Genomic DNA, 26,663 nt, shown 5'->3' with positions numbered 1-26,663 from the left:
TTATAATGGAATGTTATAAGGAGGATGTCTATCCTTTTAAGCTGCGGGCTAAAATCTTTAGTAATGAGGCACTGTGATATCTGGATCTTATTTTCAAATGGTTCAGCAAAAAGCTAAATATTTAAATACAGAGGAAAGGCAAATAGGGCATAAAGTTAACAACTGATGAATCTAAGTAGAGAGTTTACTGGTGAAATGTATTACACATTCTACTTTTCTATAGGTATAAAATTTTGAAATAAAAGTTGGGAATTAAAATACTTTACTGAAGAAAACCCACACATTTCCTTAAATATTTATTGTAATAAAATACACGTATAATATTGATATTACTTATTTATACTTTATAAAGAGGATACATATTCACCAGTTTTTTCAACATGAAATTAACAACTATAAATACATTATTTATCTTTCAGTGACAATGCATGAATCTCTTAAATGTCAACATAAATCACAATGTGTCAGTATCTAAATTGGAGACACGTAGATGTAGGAATAAGGATCACGAGTTAATATTTTTATCAAGTTTAAATTTTCAGCAATTGTTTTCAATATTTCTTCTTTGTTTTTCTTCTTTGTCTAGGAGAGTCTGCTTTAAGCTCAGAGTGGCATCGTGAAATCCAGGATTTAAGTCTAACACCTTCTTGAAATCTTCCAAGGCATCATCAAAATATCCTGTATTCAGAAAAAAAAAGCAGAAAAGAGGAAAAGAGCTGAGTCTCTCTACACAGTCTCTGTATTATCGGTAGGGAAGCCGGGATACACATGCTGTTGCTTTCTTACTTACACGCTGTCACTCACTCCTGGGAAGGGAGTGACAGTGATCACATATCGAAGTGACCTTGTGTGCCCTTGCAGAACAGAACTACACCGCAGTGGGCTTACTTTTGAGATTTAACAGGTAAGGAGCACAGATCAGCATCAAATTCCAACAAACATTACATCACATGTTTCACATAATGACAGTAAATTCAGAAACAAAATTCATTTTCTCTGACACTTTAAATGAGAAATAGTAGGCACGGTCCCTTTAATGCAAGAATCAAACACCTCTTCGCTTTCTGCCCTCTCAAAGACTTGAACTCAGCCACATTTCCCAGGGGAGCATCAGTGGTGTCCTCCTTTCTCAGCTGGGAATGCACAGGCACAGGGGAGGGGTCGCCCCACTCCTGCCCAGGGCCAATTCCCGCCTAGGGCTGCGCTATCCTCTACGATGCCCACCGACAGCCTCAGATAAACGCAAGCGGGCGCCCCTTGTTCCAAGCGCTACACCTGAATTTCCTGCAACTCTCCCGCTTGGAGATCACCACACTGGCTTTACAGCATGTGACAGCTCTGACAAAACAGAACCCAGTCGATGACAAAAAGCAAGACTGCACTGCCTTACCCAGCCGATACAGGATGAGCCCGCGGTTGTAATAGGGGACTTCAAAACTGGGGCGGACCTCTATGGCGCGCGTGTAGTCATCCATGGCTTCGTAAAAATCAACCCGCAGGTACTTAATCTGCCCCCTGTTGTTATATGCAGTAGCCAAATCCTCAGGGCTGCATTTGCTTTGAACAGAAAAGTCCACATTAGAAACACCAAGGTACCAGACTCCTGCGGGCACTGTCCAACTTCACAGCCTATGGAGTGCTTTATCTACACGGAAAACTTTCATCTGGAAAGGACATGAATCTGAAAATTCAACAAAGGGATCGCTAGGGCTGAAGCTGCCTACCTCCTGGCCTTAGCTGGGATCCTCCTGGGGCCAGGCTGGCTTCCTGCTTGCAGACGGGGCTCCTTAAGCCCCCAGAGCCTGGTCCATTTTGGACTTGCTGTGCGCACAGAACCAGCTGTGCCTCTGATGGCTCCAGAGGCTGCCCCAAAGTGCATTCCGGGAGCAGACTGAACTGTCTGGGGCAGATGACCAGCCACCAGTCCAGCAGGTCACAGCTCCCCTCTCGCTGAACCTCCCCCGCTGCCCTAAGCCCTGCTCTACACAGGACAAGTCAGGTGCACAGAGAACATTAGGGGCTCAGCCCCAAAAGCCAGGGACATTGTTTCCTTTCTTTTTGCCCAAATGGATCCTCAAAATGGAACCAGAGAATACACAGGTTCAACTTATTTGTCATTTCTCATCATACCTCCTTAGCCCAAAACACAGTCCTTCAGAAAAGACTTGTGGCCACAGTTAGGGTTATTTATCTACTTTTCTCTCTTAACATCTTGACCCCTCAGATCTCTGGGAGAGGCTGGATGGCTGCCCGGGCGCCTCCTTCAAGTCTGGGTTTGCTAACAACGGAGAGGACCTGATGTCACCGTAGACAACCTCTGTTCTGTGAGGAAGCCTGGGTACGAGGACACTCCCGGATGCCCCCAGCACCACTGTCAAACCCTGGAGCACACGAGGCCCTGCCTCCGTCTCTCTCTGTTACAACACCGGTTGAACGGCTGCCCAGAAAGGTCGGAGGGCAAATGCAGCTACAGGACAACAGAAAGCTTTTAGTCGTTAAATTGAAGCTTCCAACTCATGACTGGTGCATAGGGAGATTACTGATGCCATAAACAGGAGTGTCAATTTGTAAAGTCAACAACAGGAGTCACTGTGCACTTACTCCTCATGTAGGATCTCTGTCCTTAATGTGCTGTACACTGAGGCTTAATGCTATAACGAGTACTCAAACAGTATATTTCACTTTGTGTTTCTATGGGGGTGCAAACGACTGAAATCTTTACTTAATGTACACTAAACTGATCTTCTGTAAAAAAAAAAAAAAAAGAAATTATCAATTCCCAACTTGACTCTCACTGGGATTAAACATGACAATAGGTCTGATCTGATTTCATCATCATTTTAAAAAAATCATCTATTATTTTTCACTTTATGTTTCTGTGTGGGAGCAAACTGTTGAAATCCTTACTTAAGGTATACTAAGCTGATCTTCTGTATATTAAGATAATCGAAAATGAATCTTGATGTGAATGGAAGGGGAGAGGGAGTGGGAAAGGGGAGGGTTGTGGGTGGGAGGGACGGTATGGGGGGGAAGCCATTGTAACCCATGAGTCGTACTTTGGAAATTTATATTCATTAAATAAAAGATAAAAAAAAAAAAATTGAAGCTTCCAAACTTGGCTGGAAACTCTCACATTCAGAGGATCCCAGATCCTTAGACGTGGGATTAGCTCTCACCACGACAAATTCTAATAGCCTACTTTTCTTGCCGAAATTTTGTTTCCCATTTAAAGAAATGGGCTAGCAGATGAAGCTAAATTTTCTAATACTGAGGTTTTTTTTCTTTTCAGTAACAATAGTATTTCTTGTAATGAAATCTGAGTTATCAAATCCAAATGCACGGATTTTTAGCATTTGCTAGCTTGGCAAAGAAAAAGTATTTGGAAATTAGGTTTATGACTAATGTACCTTTGAATATTTTTTAAAAATGTTATAAACTATTTAGAGTAAAAGGCATTCAAAGACAGCAAATCTGTGTCAAAAACAATTTAGCATCTCAATATTTAAAAATAAATTTAACTCCAAAAGATACAGTCAAGGGGGAAGGCTGAAATGACAGAATTCAGTTCCAACCCATGAGTTCCTAGAACAATTTTAGAGTTTTAAGGAAACTGAACGCTCATTTTACAAGTAAGAAACAAGACAGAGCAAAATGAGACAGGGCCCAGCTGGGAGGGCAGGGATGCGGACCTCCCCTCTCCCAGGCCACGGTAGATTTTCTCTGCCATGCTGGTAACCGGCAGGAATGACATCTGCTGCACGAGCTTGGCCACTTCGGCGGAGAGGCCCGCAGGAGGAAGAATACAGACCAGAGGCACTCGCACTCCTGCTGCTGTTGGAATCCTGCAGTCTACCTGGGAGGACTACTGTATCTGGAAACACAGGAAGGAAAGCTTTGGGGCTCACGGATCTTTGCGGGAAGGGGGTTGAGATACGATCTTATGGGCTGCTCAGAAATTTCGATTAACGGTTACTTTGGTGTATTACTGAAATGAGAAGGCAGCTGTGTCTGGCTGGTTTAATTCCACATGAGCTTAACACAGGGTAGGTAACTCCTCAGTGTTTAGTTGAGCCTCACAGGAAAGACAAGCTGGCATCCTGCCAAGAAAAACCAAAATGTTTGAAGGGAGAGGAGGCTCTCTAACAACTGTCCATCCACCCCAAAGCAACGCTTCCATCATAAACCAAAGATGTTTTGGACCCGCAGACAGATTCACAAAAAGCAACAGCAGCCGGACCCGACCACTTCCTAGCGGAATTCCATTTCTGTCCGATCGGGCCGCACGCATCCTGTCGGAGCACCCGCCCGGTCCGGCGGCCCCGCTTCGGATCCGGCTGGCTGCCGGCGCACCTGCACCAGCAGGGGAAGATGGCCCGAGGCCGCGGCGCCGGCCACCCGTGGGGAGGCCCAGACGGAGTCGCAGGCTGCTGGCTTCCCTCGCTGCTGTGGTCATCTGGGGAGTAAACCAGAGAACGGAAGACCTCACTCCCTCTCTCTGTGTGTCGCCCGTCAGATAAAATACATTTTTAAATATGTGACTGCAAATTCACAATGTAGGCGACAGATGACCATGCTGACACCAAAAAGATGCATTCAGAAAATCTAAAATACAGGAACGCTCAGACTCAGTCTCCTTAACAGAGTCCAAGAAGGAAAAAAGGGTGGGCTGCCTCCCCGGGTTCGCCGCCGCCCTCGCCCAAGTCCCGCCTCGGTCTGAGGACCAAGGACCCTCGCTCAGCAGCACTGCTAAGCCGGGGGAGCCGGAGCCAGACAGGCCCGGCCGCGCACCCCGCGGGGCACGCTGCGACCCCCACTTCTCGCGATAGTTACCTCCCGAGATTCGCGTCGCCGGCGGCCGCACAGGCGCACTGGCGAATGTAAGCGGAGTACAGCGCCTCGGCCTCCGCGTACTCGCCCCTCTCGAAGTGAGCCTGGGCGAGTACCACGGTGGCGTGGCCTTCCTGCCTCCACTGCCCTTCCATCGCGGTGGACGGCGGACTTGGCCGGAGTAACAAAGCCTCAAAGTCACTTCCGCATCCCGGAACTCAGCTCGACCGCAAAGCCTCGGCGCTGAGGCGGAGGGGGTTTGTGCCCTCTGAGGACCCGTCGTCTCGCGAGATGATCGCTGTGCTGCGAGCAGAAAGCTGGGGCACCCTGGGACACATTCGCGGTCCCCTTTGTGCTTCTGTTTCCATTGGTCCCGTACCCTCCGTTTGCTAGAGAAGCGGCAGATGGATGGTCTCAGGAGTCTGCGGTCTGATCTCCCGCGGCCGGGGCTGGCTGCGCCGGAAGCGGAAGGCGCGGTGGCTCGCTAGGGGAATGGCTGACGGGCCGGGAGCTGCGCGTGGCTCCTCCGGTCGGCGTTTCCCCCCGCGACACCCGCCTGTGGGGGTTTCTGAGCAGGCTGCGGTCTCCCGAGACACTCGGTGTCGGCCTCGAGTCCGAATCCGGAGCGCCGTCTCGCAGCCCCTAGGTGGCCGTCGGCCCTTTGACCCCCCTGGCGTTGCGGAAGGAGAGACCGCGACCTTCGATGGCAGCTTCCACTGCCTGGCTGATTCGCCCAAGGAGGGACTCAGATGGTAACTTATTAAGTACATGACGCGTAGCTCAACTAAAAATTACACTTAGAAAAACTGCTACCCTTGCCTGGGCGTCTCTGGGTCCTTCCAAGCTGTGTAACTTCCCAAACTACTTTAGCACCTGCAAATTAGAAAAAAAAAAAAAAGTGAAGATGAAAAGTATATTGGGGTAGGAGCCGGGCCCGTGGCGCAGTAGGTTAATCCGCCTGCTGCGTTGGCATCCAGTATGGGCACCGGTTTGAGTCCGGCTGCCCCTCCTCCAGTCCAGCTCTCTGCTGTGGCCTGGGAAAGCAGTGGAGGACGGCCCAAGTCCGTAGGCCCCTGCACCCGCGTGGGAGACCCGGTTGAAGCTCCTGGCTCCCGGCTTGGGATCGGCGCAGCTCCGGCCATTGTGGCCATGGACTGAACCAGCGGATGGAAGACCTTTTTCTGTCTCTCCCTCTCTAACTCTGTCTTTCAAATAAACAGACAATAAATTAAAAAGAAAAAAGCATATTGGGGGCGGTATTTGCATGACAAAGTTCAACTGAAAATGCTTTTTCAAACATTAACGTTAAACAGGCGAATGGCAATTAAGACTGCAAGACTACAAAAAGTAAACTTTTTTTCTGGTGCAAGAAAATGAACAGGGGGCCAGTGCTGTGGCGTAGATTTGGTAAAGCCACCACCTGCAGTGCTGGCATCCCATATGGGCGCCGGTTTCGAATCCTGGCTGCTCCACATCCGCTCCAGCTCTCTGCTGTGGCCTGAGAAAGTTGTGATGATGGCCCAAGTCCTTGGGCCCCTGCACCCACGTGGGAGACCTGGTTGAAGCTCCTGGCTCCTGGTTCCGATCAGGGCAGCTCAGGCCATTGTGGAGAGTAAACCAGCAGATGGAAGACACCACCACCCCCCCTTTCCTTCTCTCTGTAACTCTGACTTTCAAATAAGTAAATAAATCTTAAAAAAAAAAAAAAAAAAAAAGGAATGAACACAGTAATAGAAAAGAAAGCCCAGAAACCAAGCCCCAAGTCAGCTCTTTTTAAAGGCATTTAATATATGCGGGTTCTTCAAAAACTTCATAGAAAATGCATATTATGAAAACAGTGCATGGTTTTCAAAATTTTTTCACAGTCTTAATTTCATTTTCCATGAGCTTTTTAAAGTCCCTACACATAAAGGAAAAGAACAAATGAGTGCTATTGGAAGAATCAGGGAAAAATACATTTAAATATTTAAGATCCTCATTGACACAATACTCATTCCTGGTGAATTTAAAAGTTAAATTAAAAAGATCTCCAAAAAAAGTAGACAAAAACATAGAAAACTATCCCAAATAGAGGCAGGCTTATAGACCTTAAATAGGAGAAAAAATTATGAAGCATCTCGTAGAATGAGCTATAAAAGGCAGAAGAAAGAAATTTCTGACTTGCAAAACACCTTATAGAACTTTCTGGGAAACATTTATTGGGCAACAACAATGTTACTATGTTATGTCCCAGACAGAAGTTTTGAAACTAAAAAGTAGAAGGCAAGTAGCCCTTGCGTTCTCTGAGCTTAGACCTAATACAGACACAACTAGAAAATCAGCAGGTGATGAGCGCCATGCTGGAAAAACAGCACAGAACAGAGACGGGAAGAGGTGACGGCCATCTCAGGATGGATGGATGGAGTGACTTCACAGGAAAGGTGGCAGCCAACTGAAAGCCTAAGTAGGGAGCAAGTCACAGAATGGGTGGAGCAAATAGCAGAAGCCATGAGGCAGAAGATTTCTCTTGTTTGAGGGATAACAAGTGTAGTAGCATGCCTAGTACCCGATGGTCTAAGGAGAAACAGCAGAATATGTAATAAAGGCTGGGAACTCTGGGGTAGGGGTTTACATAGGCATAGGGTCCTTAACTTCTGTGCCATGGCCGTTTTGGCAATCTGGTAAAAGTCAAGGCTCTTTCCCAGTGCTTTTAAAGTTGCTTAAAATAGAGTATTACAGAAAGAAAGAAAAGCAAAACCATGGAAATATTAACAATTCTATATAATAGTAACATACACTTTTTATTAACATATTGAATGTCAAGATCAAGTGGCAAACTGAAAGCTACCAAAGTAAGGAAATGACTGATTAGACCAGAGATAAACTAGAGAATAGAAGAACAATTGAAAAAAAATCAAAACTCAAAAGTTCATTCTTTGAAAAGAACAAAAATTAATAAACTGTATCTAAATTGATTAAGAAAAAATACTCATTACCAAATTCAGAAATGGAAATGGGGACATAACAATTCCACAGAAATGAAAAAGGAGTCTAAATTACCGTGAATAACTATAAGCCACAAAATTGGTTGAGATAAAATGGGCAAATTCTTAGAAACAGAAAATCTACCAAGAATGAAGTATGAAAAAATAGAAAACATGAGTGGACCTATAACTCGTAAAGAGGTTGAATCAGGAAAAATCAACCAACCAAACTCCCAACAAAGAAGAGCCCTGGACCTGATGGCTTCATTGATGAACTCTACCAATTGATAAATTCTACATTTAAGGAGGAAACAACGCTGATCTTCCCAAACTCTTTTAAAATGGGAAAGGGGAAAACCCTTCCTAATGCATTCCAGAAGGCTGGCCTTTGCGTTGCTACCAGAGCCAGACAGAGAATAGAAGGAAACTACAGGCCAGTATCTCCTATGACATACACGCAAAGATCCTCAACAAAATACTAGCGAATTCAATTCAGCAGCTTATTAAAAGGAGTATACACCATGACCAAGTGGAAATTATTTCTGGAATGCAATGATAATTCAACATGAAGAAACAAACAAATGTCATACACCACAGTAACAGGATGAAGAGAGAAAAACTACCTGTTCATCTCAGTTGACACAGAAAAAGTATTTAACAAAATTCAAAACCCTTTTGCAATGAAAAAAAAAATCAAACAGCTAGAAATAGAAGGCATCTAAACATAACAAAAGCCATTAAAACAGGAACAAGGCAAGGATGCTTACTTTCACCACTCCTTTTCAACACAGCACTGGAAGTTGTAACCAGGGAAATTAAAAGGTAAAAGCCATCTGAATTAGGAAGGAAGAAGAAAAGTTATGTGTGCTCACAATGATATGCTCCTATGTGAGACATCTTCAAAAAGTTCATGAAAACGGGCATTATGAAAACACTATGCATGGATTTCAAAAAATGTGTGCGCTGAAATAAAGTTGTACTTCCTAATTATAACATCTGAACAACATTTAGTTTGAGACACTGAGAAGAGTAAGACATGTGGAAAAGCACCATCAGAGCAACATGAACTCTGCTGAAACTGAAGACAGAACAAATACCAAATTTATGACGAAGCTTGGGTAGAGGAATGGTGAGATCACGGAAGTCTTATAAAAAGTTTACGGAGACAGCTCCCCAAAATCCACATTTACAAATGGATAGCTCATTTTAAGAAAGGACAAGGTGACGCAGCCAGTGAAGTTGCTGTTATGACTCTGACATTCCATATTGGGGTGCCAGTTTTAGTCCCAGCTGCTCTGCTTCCAATCCAGCCCCCTGCTAATGTGCCTGGGAAGGCAGTGCATGATGACCCAAGTACTTGGGCCCCTGCCACCCACATGGGAGACCTGGATGGAGTTCCTGGTTCCTGGCTTCAGCCTGGCCTAGCCCTGTATATGCAGCCATTTGGGGAGTGAACCAGAGATGGAATCAATCTCTCTCTCACTCTCTCTTCCTTCACCTTTAAAATAAATAAATAATTCTTTTTTATAATAATTATATAGTAAGTTACTTAAAAAAAAAAAAAGATGTGAAGATGAAACAAACTAGCGATAAACAATCCATATCACTTTATAAGGAAAAAAAAATGACCTTTACAGACCCTAACTGAAGAGGCCCAATGATTAATAGCAGGAACAAAAGCCAACACATAGACATCCCAATTGGTTTAGCTTACACATTCTGACTGAAAAATTACTGTGCAGTGAACTTTGCTCAGTAGGCGCCAAAACTGTTGTGCCCAAATAAGCTGCAGATAAGAGCATAGCTTTCATTGAAACTCTGAAACAAGTAGTATCAAGATCAAGTAGTATTAAGTAGTATTAAGATCCTGAATTATTTCTTCAAAAGAAGGAGATGAAAGATGGTTTTACTAGTACAATCCTGAAGCAAAAGCAAACTATAGCAATGGCTACCAAGATGCTGAAATAATTCAATCAAAGCAAAAGCAGACCAGTCAAGAGGAAAGATCATGGCAACAGTTTAGGAGGATGTTCAAGGCATTTTAAAAAAAAATATATATATATATATATTTTTTTTTTTGGACAGGCAGAGTGGACAGTGAGAGAGACAGAGAGAAAGGTCTTCCTTTGCCATTGGTTCACTCTCCAATGGCCGCCGCAGCCAGTGTGCTGCAGCCGGCGCACCGCACTGATCTGAAGCCAGGAGCCAGGTACTTCTCCTGGTCTCCCATGGGGTACAGGGCCCAAGCACTTGGGCCATCCTCCACTGCACTCCCGGGCCACAGCAGAGAGCTGGCCTGGAAGAGGGGCAACCGGGACAGAATCCGGCACCCTGACTGGGACTAGAACCTGGTGTGCCGGCGCCGCTAGGCGGAGGATTAGCCTAGTGAGCCGTGGCACCAGCCTTAAAACATATTTTTAAAAAGATTTATTTGAGGGCCGGCACTGTGGCATGGCTGGTAAAGCTGCTGCCCGCAGTCCCGGCATCCCAGATGGGTGCCAGTTCGAGACCCGGCTGCTCCACTTCCCATCCAGCTCTCTGCTATGGCCTAGGAAAGCAGTGGAGGATGGCCCAGGTCCTTGGGCCCCTGCACTCACATGGGAGACCTGGAGGAAGCTCCTGGCTCCTGGTTTCAGATCGGCACAGCTCCAGCCACTGCAGCAACTGGGGAATGAACCAGCAGATGGAAGACCTCTCTCTCTCTCTGCCTTTCCTTCTCTGTGTAACTCTTTCAAATAAATAAATAAATAAATCTTTAAAAACGAAAGATTTGTTTGAAAGGCAGTGACAGGGAGTGCATGCATCATCTGCATGTTCACTTACCAAATGGCCACAAGAGCTAGGGCTGGACCAGGCTGAAGCCAGGAAACACAAGCTCCATCAGGTCTCCCACGTGGGTGGCAGGAACCCAAGTGCTTCAGCCATCGTCTGCTACCTTCGAGGTGCATTAGCTGGGAGCTGGATCAGAAGCAGAGTAGCCAGAACTCCAACTAGCAGTAGAATATGCAATGCAGGCATCCCAAACAGTAACTTAACTTACTGCACCACAAAACCTTCCCCCAAACAAGGCATTTTTTATTTGCATGTGAGGAGAGGGAGAGGGAGAGGGAGAGGGAGAGGGAGAGGGAGAGGGAGAGGGAGAGGGAGTGAGAGAGAGAGAGAGAGAGAGAGAGAAGGGGAGAGGAAGGAGGGAGAAAGAGATTGATCCCATCTGATGGTTCATTCCCCAAATGCCCACAACGGCCCCTGGTGGGGGATGCAGTTGGGAGCCAGAAGCCAGGAGCTCAATCTAGGGCTCCCACATGGGCTGGCAGAAACTCAGTTACCTGAGCCATTACTGCTGCTCCCAGAGTCTACATTTGTGGGAAGCTGGAGTCTGAAGTGGAACTGGGTATCAAACCTAGGCACTGATTTGAAATGCCAACATCTCTCTTTGACGTTTTGCCCAACGACTTTCTTGAGGGCCAAAATGCGTGAGAAAGTTTTAAAAAAAAATGCCCAGTGAAGTTTGACAACAGAGTCCTTCCCCACAATGATAATGCTTCTGCTCATTCCTCTCATCAAACAAGGGCAATTTTGTGAGCTGTGCTGGGAAATTATTAGACATCCTCCTTATGGTCCTGGTTTGCGTCCTGTTGTCATCATGTTGTTTCCCAAGATCAAAAAGCACCTTTAAGAGTGCCCAGTTGTCTTTGGTTAGTGACAGTGTTAGTTTCCCAGGGTCCTCAGTTCTCCAGTGATGGGACTAAATGGTTGGATTCATTGCTCAGAGAAGTGTCTTGAACTTGATAAAGCTTATGTTGAGAAGAAAATTTACATTTTTATTTTTTAATTCCACTTTTCACTAACCTTTTGAAATTCCTTCATATATAAACAACCTAAATATTAAAAAACAGAAAAATGAATTCAGCAAAATACCAACGCAAATAATCAGCATACAGGAATCAGTTGCATTTCTATACAACTATACATACTTCTTTTTATCTCTAGCAATACTCATGGCTTCAAGTCTACTTTGGTGTTAACAGAAGCACACATTTTCCTATCCTTACTATTTGCACATCTTTTCTCATTCCTTTACTTCCGACCTATCTCTACTTTTAAACAGAATATTGCTTTTTAAAATCTATTTTGACAATCTTTTACTTGGAGGGTTTAGTCCATTAACATTTAAAATCCTTCAAATAGCAGACTTTAGGTCTACCACCTTATTATTTGATTTCTATTTGTCTCAACTACAACTTGTCCTTTTTTTCTTAAATTCTTCTACATTAAATGGTTCTTGTTCCATTTTTTTTCTCTAGTATCTTTACTTTTGCTTTATTAATTAGCTTTGTTGTGATATAATTTTAGAGAAATCTCTTAGGAACTGGTCTCTCGTTATAAAGACATAATACTCATACAGCAACTCAATTTCACCTCAATTTCTTTTTCTTAAATCCAAATAAAAATAAAATTACCATGTTAAGTAAACCATTGGATGAGTTTTGACAAATACATAATAATGTACTTACCATCCAAATCTTTTGTACTTCTTTGAAGTCAAACCCCAGCCTTCTCCTGGACCTCAGATACCTCAGTACTTTTTGTCTTTCATAGAATTTTCTATAAATAACATACAATAGGTCATCTTTTGTGTCTGGCTTCTTTCACTCAGCAGGATGCTCTTGAGATTCTCCCACACGACCACATGTCAATGTTCCTTTTTGTGGCAGAGCAGGGTTTCACAGTATGGACATTCCACAGCTTGTTTACATATTCACACTGGTGGACACAGGGCTGCTTCCCAGTTATGAATAAAACTGTTAGGTACATTTGCATAGAGGTCTTTGTGGAATAATGTTTTTACTTCTCCAGGGTAACCTGCAAAGAGTAGGATTGCTGAGGTCTATGATAAGTGTATGTTTAAATTTAGAAGAACCTTTTGAACTTTTCCAAAGTGGTAGGACTTATTTTGAATTTCCATAAACAATGTATCAAGAGTTTCAGCTGCTTTATATCCTCCCCAGTATTTGTTTTGTCGGTTTTAGTTTGAGCTACTGTAGAGGATGTGTAGGAGGACCTCGTTTTTCTCTCATTTTTATTAACTGGAAATGTAAACTATGCCAAACAAGAAATGAGTAGTTAAGTAAAGTAACCCTAAGCTTCTTAAGGTCTACTTTTTAAGAGAAATATCTTAAGAACAAACATGCTGTTGTCAAAATGCATTTGTTTGTAATATACCAATTTCTTCAGTTTTACCTGTTTTTTCTTCTCAAATTCAACCAAAATATAAATTTATGCTTTTTATTTTCCAAAAGGCTAGGATTTTTAACTTTCTTCTCTATACTCTTACATGATTTTTGAAATTTTCTACCATGAGCATGTTACTTTTATACTTCAAAAACCATAAATGTTAGTTTCTTTAAAAAAAATGAATTGAGAAAATAATCATAAAAATAGACAGCAGGGGGCAACATAATATTGCTATTTCCATTTGAGAACCTGGTTAAGATCGCAGAGCTACAACACTCTTGATTTATCTTAAAAGTCTGGTGACAATTTTTCCCCCTTTTTTTCCTTTTGCACCCTCAGTCCATGCTGCTTTCTTTATCACAGACAGGCACAAAGCAGAGCTCTGTCTGACCTCTAAGGAGTTATTCACAGCAACCCCTAATTATCTGCCATGGGCCTACCATCTTTAGAAAAAGAAGAAAGATTTAGTGAATTTTATTTGAAGGTCAAAATGAGAGAGAGAGGGCCGGTGCTGTGGCGCAGTGGGTTAACACCTGGCCTGAAGCACCGGCATCCCATATGGGCGCCAGTTCTAGTCCCGGCTGCTCTACTTCTGATCTGGCTCTCTGCTGTGGCCTGGGAAGGTACAGGATGGCCCAGGTCCTTGGGCCCCCGAAGCTCCTGGCTTCGGACTGGCACAGCTCTGGCCGTTGCAGCCAACTGGGGAGTGAACCATCAGATGGAGGACCTCTCTCTCTCTCTCTCTGCCTCTCCTCTCTCTGTGTAACTCTTTCAAGGAAATAAATAAATAAATCTTTAAAAAAAAATGAGAGAGAGACATAAATCTTCCATCTGCTGGTTCATTCCCCAAAAGCAAACAGCCAGTTCTGGGCCAGGCTGAAACCAGGAGCCAGCACGTCAATCCAGGTTTCCAACATGGGTGGCAGGGATTCAAGTATTTGAGTCATCACCTGCTGCCTCCTAGGGTTCTGGTTAGCAGGAAGCTGGATCAGAAGCAGAGGCGGGACTCAACCCCAAGCACTCCAATATGGGACGTGGTGTCCCAAGTAATGGCTGAAGCATGAGCCACAATGCTCACCCCAAACTAGTCCCTTTATAAGGTTGCTAGGTTTCCCCCCAATTTGGTAGCAAAACGGTGTTGCACATCCATTGTACCTCCTGCTCCCTGTCCCCCTTTTTCATCTGGAGCCAAATACTCCCCTAACCAACACCCATGAAAATGTTTACATGAAATCAAAGCACACACCGTGTAATCCGTAAGTTACAGATAAAGGAACACAAGTCATTTTTGCTTCAGGATTTATTTTCATATTTTTCAGTTAATACCTCATAAAACCTAAGACCTCAGCTCTGGAAATACAGAAATATCATTTCAAAATGTGTTGTAGTAGAACAATTTGTAAGGAAATTAGCATCTGTGAATGATAGCAAGTCAACAATGCTCAGGGCGTGTCACTTGTTAGGTACATTGTGTGCGGCTTTATCAGCTGGTTCCATCATTGCAACAGTTTGGTCTACCATACTACTCTGAAATATAACAGAATTCCAGGCAAGTTTTATGATAAAGAACAACTCAGCATTATTCAAAGTGAGCCATTTCACGTTTATTGAATGAAGAGAGAAAACATAACTGCTTCTTTATGCTATCTTCAATATACTACCTAATTCTGTCTATCTAACTTGTCTCTATTTGTTTTACATAGATCATTTTTGCTTCTCTGTGTCAGGGAGTTTGTTAGTCTGTTATCTTGAAGTTTCCTTCATGTTGAATAAAACCAATTGGATCAATTCATTCTGTGGGATGGGTTTTCTCTCTAGTACCATTTTTGACAGAAGTCCAAAAGACATTATGGCAGTTCATTAAAACTTCCACAGATATGATCCCAAAGAGCCATAAATTTTTATAGTAGAAAAGATGTACACATACATGTACATGTACACATACATGTACACGATAAGCAGGTACACGAGGTATAAACTTTTTTTTAAGAGCTTTTGGCTTCTGAATCAAAACTGAACAAGAAGTTCAATTCTACCGCAACTCAAGATCTATTTGAAATAATTAGGTAAAGTAAAAATTATAGGGCTCAGGCATCACAGAATTTATGGTAATAAGAGGTTAGAAGAAGCTTGAGGGTCAACAGATGATTCTGGAATTCAACAAATGGAAGTATAATCAAAAGCTCACAATAAGGGCTAGTGGCATGACAATCTAATGAGATCTCAACTGATTCCTGGGATAGTAAAAGGAAAAAGGAAGAAAAGATATTCAGGCATCAGGCCAAAGAGCAAACATCACAGCTCTGAACAAAATGTCCTGCAGGACACTTCACACAGATGAGCCACCTCTACAACCCTGGACACTTCACCCAGGTGAGCCGTCTCTACAGCCCTGGACATTTCTCTTTCATGGATGAGGCAGAGAAAAATAGAAAGTCCTATAGAAAAATGTAATTAAGTTCAATAAAAGATAGAGTCTCTGGAGCCAATCTCTTTGTTAGGATATAATTTTTTGATATGGGTAAATATTCTATTCTATAGAGAAAACAAAAGGAACACAGGAAATTCATTGTGTTATATTTAGATAAGTAACTTATGAGACATTTTAGAATCAGTTAATAGAACATATATGCATGACCACAGATAGAAAGAGCTAGAAAGAGCAAGAGATAACCAATATTCATGAAGCAGGAAAAATACAAAGGGCAACAAAGGCACTAAAATATTCATGACACACTGAGTATGCTTGACCCTACGAGGCCCTCAGTGTGTTGAGGTCTTGACTCAATCATCCATCAGCCATACTTATTCTTGCCTGCAAAACACATGACTCCTCAGCAGACTAACTGGCAAGCCACAGCTTGGCCAGGTGTACTTGCCCCTGAGCCTCTTCTGTAGAGCAAGTGTGCGCTGCTGCCCTCAAGACGCACTCCGTCTGATTGAGTCCCTGCCTCAAACCTCAGCTCTGGTTCTCTCCATAACTCTCTGCTGGGGGAGGCTGGCACAAGCGAGTGAGAGGTGGGACACAGAGCATCACTTCATCCAGGACTCACGTTCTGTGCTCTTTCCAGTACCCGGCACGCTGCACAATACTGTCAACCCACCCACATCCCTTCTCAGAGTTCTCTGGGCATTTCAATTGGTTCGATAAAACACATTTAGACCATTCTCATAAACCTGTCTGTTCTGTGACCTCTGCAACTGATTGCTTGGGAGCATATTTGTAGGCTACCACTGTGCCAGTAATTTCCTGCAAGAAACATGAACATGAACTTCAAAGACTGATTTCATTTTAATCAGCACATGAGCTCACTGTCTATCAGAAACATATTACATTTAGAGAGTAAATTAATCTTAGTACTGTGGCTGTAGCGGCAATGCTGCATATTTTTCTTTCTTTATTGTCTCCACTAAGTATGCCAGGCAACTAATCTTGATGAAATAGTGCTAAAGTCTGGTCTTCAGCTACAAAATGAGAGGATGTGAGTTCACAAAAAATAAAAAGAGAACACTAGTAGCTATGTAAGAGAAGTCAGAAATTATCAATTATTGATCACAATTCTTTTACATTAATAACAATAAATCAAAACAGATATTTTCAAGAACCACTTCTACAGCAAGAAGGGTCCAACCTGGTGACAATGTTTCAACTGAAATTGTACCTACAAAATGGATATTTCTGTATAGATTCTTGTTCTTATAAATACAGCCCAGTTTTCTGCACAATGGAATGAAAGAGTAACTATCAAATTCTACCTCTTGAATAAGAATAAAAGGATAGATTTTTTTAAAGGATGAAGAATAAGGCTTTAAAAACAATGCAAATTATAAAAATGTTCTTACAATGCTATCTCCTCACTTCTGATAAGAAATATATAGAAGACAGTCAATATTTAAAGTGAATTCAGCTACACAGTGCTCATTTCAACACTACAATAGCTTAACCTCCTGCTAATACGGCTGATGTCAACTCCCTGAGTTCAACTCTGCCTCTTTCCCATACCTCCTCCATCCCCCACTCCCAAGATGTTTTAATGAATTAGTAACCTTGAAACTATAAGAAAAAGCATTTCTTGGAATCACATAACCAACTACAAGACAGATCAGATCATATATAGAAAAATAATAGAGACAGAAAATAAGATTGATTTCCATATATTTTATATAAAAATCAGCCTGAGTATTTCATAGCTGTATTTCTATAAGTAGCTGCATTTTATTCATTATATATATTCTATAAAAATATAACTACAAAATATAGAACTTAGGGAAATCAACCTTAATACATATTTACATATTACATATGCTACATGTTTTTCCCAATGGTATACAGGTCGTCACTTCTCTAGCCCACCGAGCTGTGGCACAGGGGACAGAAGCTGTAGTTGCGTATTTCCTGGGCAAGAACGCAGTGCTTGCATACGCTGCACATCCAGAACTGATACTCAGTAATGGGGCTTCCTGTGGCAATGCATGTTGGTAGTTTTCCTTCTCCGCTGTAAAAATAAAGGGCAAATATCAATTATACTTTAAAATATCTAATCAGTCTAACTTTACTTAATGTACTTAAAAACCAAATGAAAAATTTTCAAGATAAACTTCAAATAAAATGCTTCTATTTCAAAGAAAGTTTTCAAATAAAAGCTTTTCTCCCAATGAAGAAATACTGTATTGATACACTTGAAAGGCTACATAAAATGGAGTAAATGGTAGGGCAAAGTACTCCAAGTTTTAGCGGTTTCGTTAGACTTTACGCATGCAGGAATCCAAGCTGCCAGTGAGCTAGAAGGGCATCTGCTCCTCAGAGGTAGCCTACCCTTCAAGGAGGCTGTCCAGTTCCGACTTCCTGTTATCTTTCGGAGTGTGTTTGGTGAAGATTTCCAGAGCAAGATCTTCATACTGCTGCTTCTGCTCTGAACTGAGGGTCTCTAAGGACTCAAGTTTAATAAAGGCTTTGGAGCAAGTACCAAAAGCTCTGCTGGCGCAGGCGCAGAGCGCCAGCAGAGAGTAGATCTCGACAGCAGGGATGATGTCTTCATAGTCCCTCAGGTGAAGAGCTGCGAAGAGAAGACAACGTGGGCTTGGTGAACAGTCATGATAGGAGCAAACCTGGGAGGACTCTGTGTTCATGTGTTTTGGTTTAACCCACAGAAACTTTAACAAACCTTCAAGAAAACAATGTTTAGAGACAGGAGTGCTGGAGGAAGAAGTACGTTTGAGATCACCAAGGTTCTGTGCAGCCAGTTAACGCCTTGGGTTCTGTGAAACACTTAAATGGTGCAGATGGCTATGCCCACTTAGAAGTGTACACACAGACAAAAACAAATGTTGGTGTCAAAACACCATCTTTTGGGTAAGGCGCTGTGGCGTAGCAGGTAAAGAAGCCGCCTGCATCACCAGCATCCCATATGGGCACCAGTTCAAATCCTGGCTGCTCCACTTCCTATCCAGCTCTCTGCTATGGTCTGAGAAAGCAGTAGAAGATGGCCCAAGCCCTTGGGCCCCTGCACCTGTGTGGGAGACCCAGAAGAAGCTCCTGGTTCCTGGCTTCAGATGGGTGCAGCTCTGGCCATTGCAGCCATCTGGGGAGTGCATCAGCAGTTGGAAGATTTCTCTTTCTCTCTGCCTCTGCTTCTGCCTCCCTGTAACTCTGCCTTTCAAATAAATAAATAAATCTTTAAAAAAAAAAAAAAAAGCATGTTTTCTTTGACTTAAATTAGAAATTTCTGTGGCATTCCAAAGTTAACATTAAACTATAGTGTTCATAATTCTCAAGATAATATCCCATTATTTATTTATTTATTTTGTAAAATAAAGCAAAACAGTACAAGATCCTGTGGTCTCTCCATATCTTTGAGCAAATCATTGCCTTTTTATTTGTCTAACTCAAAGAATAAGACTTTGAGGAAAAGGAAAAATGAGCATCTAAGTTGTTCAGAAAACTTACTTTAATGGCCTCCATACTGTTACTTGTTTTTGTTTTTGTTTTCAAGAGAGGAGGAGAGACAAAGAGATATCTTCCTTCTGCTGGTCACTCCCCCAAATGGCAGCAATAGCCATGGCTGGGCTAGGCAAAAGCCAGGAGCCTGGAGCCTCCTCTGGATCTCCCATGTGGGTGCAGGGGCCCAAGCACTTAGGCCATCTTCCACTGCTTTCCCAGGCATATTAGCAGGGAGCTGGATTGGAAGTGGAGCAGCAGGGACTCATACCAATGCCCATATGGAATACCAATCCCACAGGTGCAAGCTTAACCTGCTATATGCCACGGCACCAGCCCCAGAGGCCTCCATATTGTATTTGAAATTGTTCTACATGGAAAATAAAATCTTTTTAAAAAAATATTTTGGAGGGGCAGCACAGTGGCTCACTTGGTTAGTCCTCCACCTGTGGCGCCGGCATCCCATATGGGCACCAGGTTCTAGTCCCAGTTGCTCCTCTTCCAGTCCAGCTTTCTGCTGTGGCCCGGGAGTGCAGTGGAGGATGGCCCAAGTGCTTGGGCCCTGCACCCATGGGAGACCAGGAGGAGGCACCTGGCTCCTGGCTTCAGATTGGCGCAGTGAGGCGGCCACAGTGCACCGGCCATAGCGGTCATTTGGGGGGTGAACCAACGGAAAAGGAAGACCTTGCTCTCTGTCTCTCAGTCTAACTCTGCCTGCCAATAAATAAATAAATAAATAATAAAAAAAATGCTTGCACATACAAGGAAAAAATTACAAATCTTTAGGAGAAAAACAGATACTCAAATGGTTTTTAAAAACTGATGCTTCTGTTCTGAAAATAGATCTACCAAATGACCTGGCCATCTCACTCCTTAGAATTTACCCCAAGAAATAGAATCAGCATATGAAAGAGTTATCTATACCCCATGTTTATTGCAGTTCAACTCACAATAGCTAAGATTTGAAATCAAGCCAGATGTCCATCAACTGATGATTGGATAAAGAAAATATGGTATATATACAGTATAGGAATATTACTCAGCCATAAAAAAGAATGAAATCTTGTCTTTTTCAACAAAACAGATACAACTAGAAACCATTATTTTTAGTGAAATAAGACAGTCTCAAAAAGACAAGTATCATACATTTTCTCTGATGTATGACAGTTAATATAGAATACAAAAATGTATAGGAATGAAATGGAATCTTGCGATTTGACTGTTTTTAGCTCTTGTTTATATTCCTGTGGAACTGTGGTCTCCTACTTTTACTTGTTGAATATTATGGTTAGTGGTGCATTAAGCCTGTGATTATAGAGTGGACTGAAATTAAAGCAAAAAAGGAAGGAATGGGACGAAGGAAGGAGAGAGGGAGGGAGGGAAATGCAGCTATCATCTTAAAATTGTTCCTCCAAAATATATGAAATCTGTTCTCTTTACACTAATAAAAATTTTAAAATGATGTTTCTGAATGAGAAAATTCATAAGCATACATACTGAGGTCTCAATATCAATAGACTAATGCAATTCTAATTCAAAACTCAATGAGACTTCATTGAAACTCTCCCCACTCAAAAAAGTATAAGCCTGATCTGTATGAACAAATACAGGAAAATACCCAAAATATTTTTCCAAAAGTAAGACTAGTAAGAGGTAGAGCTTAAATTCCAGATATAAAATGTAAAAGCAAATACAAGGTCAGTGCTGGCACAGAAATACATGAATAGAAAATAACAGTCTAGGGAGAGATTAAAAATATAAATTCAGTTTCGTGAAGGCAGAATTTTAAATCTGTGAGGAAATAATAAAATTATTAACAAATGGCTTTAGGATAACTCAGAAATTATAAAAAAATATAGTATTTTAAAACCTTGAAGTAAAAAACTTCCTAAGCATTAAACATAAGTAAAAGAATGACAGATGAAACTGTATCAAAATACTAACTGTATCATCATCATAGCTAACACTGTCCAGGGACCACAATATGGTGATTTCAGGGCGTCACCCGGAGCGTGACAGAGGAGGTGGGGTGGATCGTGACAGTGTTTGCACTGCAGCAGGAGGAGTCCAGTGCCCGCGTGCTGTGGTTTACAACCTCATTCTCAAGGTTAACCCCTTGGAGTTAACATCTCTAAAACTCTAAACATCTCTGACTGTTGTTAATCCAGAAGAAATTAAGGTCTTGATATTGCATGTAAATCCACGTACACTATAAATCACAGCCTACAAAGACCACTGAAATTGGGTAGCCATTAAAAATGATGAATATTGGCCGGCGCCGTGGCTCAATAGGCTAATCCTCCACCTGCGGCACCGGCACCCCAGGTTCTAGTCCCAGTTGGGGCGCTAGATTCTGTCCCGGTTGCTCCTCTTCCAGGCCAGCTCTCTGCTGTGGCCTGGGAGTGCAGTAGAGGATGGCCCAAGTCCTTGGGCCCTGCACCCACATGGGAGACCAGGAAAAGCACTTGGCTCCTGGCTTCGGATCAGCGCGGTGCGCCGGCCGCAGCAGACCAGCCGCAGCAGCCACTGGAGGGTGAACCAACAGAAAAAGGAAGACCTTTCTCTTTGTCTCTCACTGTCCACTCTGCCTGTCAAAAAAAAAAAAAAAAAAAAGAAATGATGAATATTTCCACATTTACCAGTAAAGAAAAATAATGACATATTCTTGAAGGGAAAAGGAAGCCTGGCACAGAGTAACGCCTAACAGGAAGTCTGCCCAAATGTTAGCAATGATTATTTCTGAATTATTATTTTACTTTTTTTCTTTTTTTTTTTTTTTTTTTTGGACAGGCAGAGTTAGACAGTGAGAGAGAGAGACAGAGAGAAAGGCCTTCCTTCCGTTGGCTCACCCCCCAAATGGCCGTTGCGGCCGGCCGGCGCTGAGCCAATTCGAAGCCAGGAGCCAGGTACTTCCTCCTGCTCTCCCACGCAGGTGCAGGGCCCAAGGACTTGGGCCATCCTCCACTGCACTCTGGGGCCACACCAGAGAGCTGGCCTGGAAAAGGAGCAACCCAGACAGCATCTGGTGCCCTGACCGGAACTACAGCCCAGGGTGCCGGCGCCACAGGCAGAGGATTAGCCTAGTGAGCCGCAGCACCGGCCACCTTTTTTCTTTCTCTTTTTGTTTTAGTTGAGATTATTAGCTGAGTATAATCTTATAAATAATTTCAAATGCTTTAGAAATGTATACGAATATTAAAATAATTTATAACATATGCTTGTTTTTAAAAAGTACACAAATGTGTACCTTCTTTTTTTTTTTTGGTTCCTTTTTTTTAAGATTTTATTTATTTATTTATTTATTTGAGAGAGAGAGTTACAAACAGAGAGAGGAAGAGACAGAGAGAAAGGTCTTCCATCTGCTGGTTCACTCCCCAAAAGGCGGCAATGGCCAGAGCTGGGCTGATCCAAAGCCAGGAGACTCTTGCAGGTCTCCTACTCTGGTGCAGGGGCCCAAGCACTTAGGCCATCTTCTGCTGCCTTCCCAGGCCATAGCAGAGACCTGGATTAGAAAAGGAGCAGCTGGGACTTGAACTGGTGCCCATTAGGATGCCGGAGCCACAGGCAGAGGCCCAGCCTATTAAGCCACAGCGCTGGCCCCTTCCTTCTTATTTAAAAGTACATGTATATCAAGAGAGCTACACAGAAGGATATTAAATATTTGAATGGACATCCACTGCACATTATATATGTTCTTTCTGCTTATCTCAAACTTCTGATATTTCTGTCAACTATATATATTGCATTCTATGTAAAAAGAAAAATTAGAAGTTCAAAAACAGGAATTCAGAAAACAAATTATATGCAGCATAATCTCAAACATATGAAAATAAGTCCATAGGAGAAATTTTATTGAAATTAACATAAAGAGAAACAAAGGAGCTGCCCTGCCACACTCAACTGACCACACACAATAGATGCCAGGCCCACCTGTCTTCAGCGCGGTGTCAGCGTAGCCCTCGTAGAGCTGCCTCTGTGCGAGAATGAAGAAGTGGTATGCCTCAGCCCCTCTCCACGCATTGTCTGTGAGATGACCAGCTGGAGACAGAACCTCCTCCTCCAGCAAGCCAGCCAGCGCAGAAGTGGCCTACAGATAAAGGCAGCCACCATCTCCGTCACTACCAACTCCCACCTAACCATGATCACTGCAATGAACATAATTTCTGAAATTGTTATGCATTAAAATGTTACAATGAGCAGATTTTTAATTTTTTTATTTGAAAGGAGGAGAGACAGACAGATCTTCCATCTGCTGGTTCACTCCCCACATGTCTGCAAAAGCCAGGCTGAGGGTCTCCAACATGGTGCAGGGGCCCAAGAACCAGAGCCACTGCCTGCTGCCTCCCACCATGGGCATTAGCAGAAACTGGATCAAACGCAGAGTAGCCAGCAGTTGAACCAGGCACTGCATTATGGGTTGCAGGTATCCCAAGCAGGCAGCTTAACCACTGTGCCAAATGCTCACTCCTAAATTAGCACATTTTCTGATTACAAAACTGCCATTATAGGCTGAATTTTTCCATTATAATTCATTTTGTTAAACTGGTGTAATCATACTTTAATACGGAATTGATTAAACTTAATATTAGGTTCATTAACACATTAATCTACATATTCCAGGAAAGTTGTTAAAACTCACTGTTTAGAAAGGAGCATTTACTAGGCTAGGAAATTAAAAAAAATTTTTTTTTAAAAATAGAGACAGACAGAGATCTTGCATCTGCTGGTTCACACCCCAAATGTTCACAACAGCTGGGACTGGGCCAGGGTAAAACAGAAGCCTGAAATTTACTTGTTAGAGAAACAGATGCAGAAATGCAAGTTAAACGACATGTCCATAAAGAGAAGGTGGCAGGCCTCATTTTATTCTTAAACACTTCAGATTATTTAAATGAATTAATGTTATTGAAAATTCTACCTCACCTCTGAATTCTTTCCTTGACCTTTTCCTCGCTGGGCGTTTTTCACTTGTTCGTGGTATTGCTCTATCAGTAACGCTGAAAGAACATACAGCTTCTTAACACGCAAGGGCTTAGTTCTTTTCTTGGCCTCTTCATCTGCAATCTTCACAGATTGAAAGGATTTAGAGAAGGTATTTCTTAATCTATATTTGTACAAATATAACCATTTCCAAGATTAATTGAAATTTAATCCTCTAAAAAAGGAGAATGGAATATAAATACCACATGTTAGTGGTAAATATTTTAAACCCATTTTCCTTTCTTCAGTACTTCTGTACATAGGCCCTGGAGTTAGAACTCAAATCAACGTCAGAAAACAACAGCCACTGGCAACTCACTCAACCAGAGCCAAGGAAGTGCGGCGGAAGGGGCGGTGCCTTCCAGCAGAGATTCTAAGAATCAAGTTCACATACACAAAGAAGTGATGCTCTGAGGATGACGCAGCCCTCAGAAGTCTAATTTACTTGATGTTGAGGGATATTCTTCCCTTTTCTTTAAATTAAATGGGAAAAGAACAGAAGGTAAAATTTAGACACATGAATATTGCTCTAGTTAAAGTCCCTCCAAATAAATATTGTTAGAGTGTAACGTTGAAGACTGACACACTGAAAAGGACTCACAACCCTTCTACTGACAGGATTTCACTGTCAGCTAAGGGAAACCGTACTTCGAGTTCCCAGTGAATCCTTTAATGTTTCATTAACTTCAGCATTAAATGTATCCTTGTTTAAATGCCAATGTTAATAGCCTTGTTGGTGAAAGGTAATCATATAAATAACACATTGTTCCACTAGTAATAAAATCAGAGAGATTTTGCTGTAACAAATATTTGTTTCCACAGAAAATGGAAAATGTGTCCTTTAACATATAAAAAAGACCTGTAGCTAGGATAAACAAAATACTCACCAAGATTGAGACATTACCTTAAACATCAGTTTAGCGGCATCGAAAAAATAATTGGCTTTCCGATAGAGCTCTATGGCATCAAGAGTTTTATTCTTCTCCAGTAAGTGAGACGCATACCTAGCTAACAGGGGCCCAATTTCTTTCATACTATGACTCTTAGCCAATTCAACAGCTTTGTTCCACTAGGAAAAAAAAAAAAATACACCATTCACTCAACTATTTATACTCACAAAATGTAAAATAATTTAAGATTATAAATAACACTCAGAATAAAAAACTGATTTATGTCTTGAAAATCACTTAAATTCAGAGTGATTATAGGTTCTATAAGCTAAATATGTGTCAAAATGAATAAATAAGCTAAGACTGATTTGCTTCAGAGGTGCATCTGAAAGGAAAATTTCAAAATTTAGGATCACATTAACCTTCCAATTTTATTCTTGCACAAACTCTGAGAAAAAAAAATATATTTTACAGTAAAACAAAACATGTAATTTCAGTTATGAAAACATCCTATCAAATTTAACATTTAAAAATTATTTTTAAGTAAATGGAGCTCTATAAAATACTTTAAAAATATTTAAAGGTATTCTTTGATATTCAACCAGTTTCTACAATTTTGTACTTAAATTTCAGCTCATAAAAATGTCAAATATGTTTTCCATAAAGGGTAAGAAAAATAGATTTGCCAAAATAAATATTGATAGAGTAACTCAATTCCTTCCACAGGCAGTGATCAACCATGAACTGGTCCTTCTTGGGATCAAAACTCAACCGTAATCAAATGCAGAAAATTAAGAAATTACTTCCAGACACACATTTGCCAGACTAACAGCACAGGGTTTGTTCATGTTCCCAAGTTGTCACCCCTCATAGTGGCACCTCCAGAACCAAGAGCAAACTCCAGCTCTCAGGGACAGAACACCTGGCTGGATCCTTCCACTAAATGCAGGTCAGCTCTCCAGCCCTTACACAGGCAGCAGTCCCTATGGATGACCATGGCGACTTTAACTTGTCTTTGACTCAAAAATTCCTGAGACCACAAGCTGCACAGACCCCAGGTTTCAGTTCCTTACTTGGTTGAGATGTACACAGCTATCCACCGCTGCCTTGGGTTGATTACATTTCAAAAACGCGGTCACTGCTTGTTCACACATTCCAACTCTCACAAACATCTGTGCTATTTCCTGGAAAGACAAAAAGGGCACTGTCAGACTTCACAGACGAATCAAATCACTTACACTTTAATTTAGCCAAAGTCCACAGGGGCCTATGAATATGACATTTACTGGCAGTCAGAGTGGTGTTTTCTTTAAACAGACATCGGGGCAGAGGCTGCAAGTCGGAGGGGATGTTCCCCTAAGACCCGCGCAGGCTGAGGCTGCCAATGGGCCTGAAGACACTGCACTACTCCACCCTTCCCACGCCAGCAACTAGTGGACAGAAGCCTCGAGCTCCCACAATCGCAAGCTAAAACAACTGGCAGTATGTGCAGAGCAAATCATTAGTTGCAGGCTTACGGAAAACCTGCATTTACAGAGCTCGCAAATGGCTCCATGAAGAAATGCCCTGGAGAAGTCTGCCATTTATCAGTACAGGCAGCGAGGCCCAGAACAGAGCCCCCAGCTGGAGGGTGACAGCAGTGAGGGGAAGAACCACAAGAAACCCTGCCGCTTCGTCTGTAATCTCCATTTTCAGGTCACTCTTTTTTCCTTTCAGAATATCTCATTTTTATCTCCCCACCCCACTTCCAAAGATCTTTTAAATGATGCTTATATTTGTCTGATTATAAAGTAACAATTCTAATGAGGAAAAAATTTACAAAGCACAAGA

The 26,663-nt window shown here is 42.2% G+C and overlaps 2 protein-coding genes across 7 annotated transcripts in view; both read right to left on the bottom strand.

The window, feature by feature from the left end:
• Window positions 1–283: 283 nt before the first annotated feature.
• TTC32 (tetratricopeptide repeat domain 32) lies at window positions 284–10,753 on the bottom strand. Of its 2 annotated transcripts, none has more exons than XM_051840560.2 (3): window positions 10,614–10,753; window positions 1,391–1,557; window positions 284–678 (listed from the first exon to the last, which is right to left on the bottom strand). In XM_051840560.2, exons 1-3 carry the CDS (start codon window positions 10,736–10,738, stop codon window positions 539–541), a joined length of 432 nt encoding a protein of 143 aa, XP_051696520.1. In that variant the 5' UTR covers window positions 10,739–10,753; the 3' UTR covers window positions 284–538. The 2 variants fall into 2 exon arrangements, with proteins under 2 accessions (XP_051696520.1, XP_002710098.1); XM_002710052.5 differs by lacking the exon at window positions 10,614–10,753 and adding an exon at window positions 4,831–9,361.
• A 3,557-nt stretch (window positions 10,754–14,310) lies between these two features.
• The window catches only part of WDR35 (WD repeat domain 35), a 71,512-nt gene continuing 59,159 nt past the window's right edge, over window positions 14,311–26,663 (bottom strand). For 2 of the 5 annotated variants that reach the window (XM_008254766.4, XM_002710047.5), the window contains 6 exons: window positions 25,907–26,017; window positions 24,848–25,012; window positions 23,887–24,027; window positions 22,894–23,050; window positions 17,842–18,082; window positions 14,311–17,521 (listed from right to left, as the gene is read on the bottom strand). In XM_008254766.4, coding sequence (XP_008252988.2) covers window positions 17,371–17,521; window positions 17,842–18,082; window positions 22,894–23,050; window positions 23,887–24,027; window positions 24,848–25,012; window positions 25,907–26,017 — 966 coding nt within the window. In that variant the 3' untranslated portion in view covers window positions 14,311–17,370. Of the gene's footprint in view, window positions 17,522–17,841; window positions 18,083–22,893; window positions 23,051–23,886; window positions 24,028–24,847; window positions 25,013–25,906; window positions 26,018–26,663 lie in introns of those variants that run through there. The other 3 variants (XR_011386779.1, XR_011386780.1, XR_011386781.1) reach the window with 2 other exon arrangements.

This window comes from Oryctolagus cuniculus, chromosome 2 (genome assembly GCF_964237555.1).
Source record: "Oryctolagus cuniculus chromosome 2, mOryCun1.1, whole genome shotgun sequence".
In the NCBI taxonomy this organism is placed as follows: Eukaryota; Metazoa; Chordata; class Mammalia; order Lagomorpha; family Leporidae; genus Oryctolagus; species Oryctolagus cuniculus.
This window is presented reverse-complemented; position numbering and strand designations above follow the sequence as displayed.

Coding starts and splice junctions, on each gene's coding strand:
- TTC32 (XM_002710052.5), bottom strand. CDS start 4,982: ATGGAAGGGCAGTGGAGGCAGGAAGGCCACGCCACCGTGGTACTCGCC. Junction 1,558..4,830: donor GGCGACGCGAATCTCGGGAG/GTAACTATCGCG, acceptor TTCTGTTCAAAG/CAAATGCAGCCCTGAGGATT. Junction 679..1,390: donor GCTCATCCTGTATCGGCTGG/GTAAGGCAGTGC, acceptor TTCTGAATACAG/GATATTTTGATGATGCCTTG.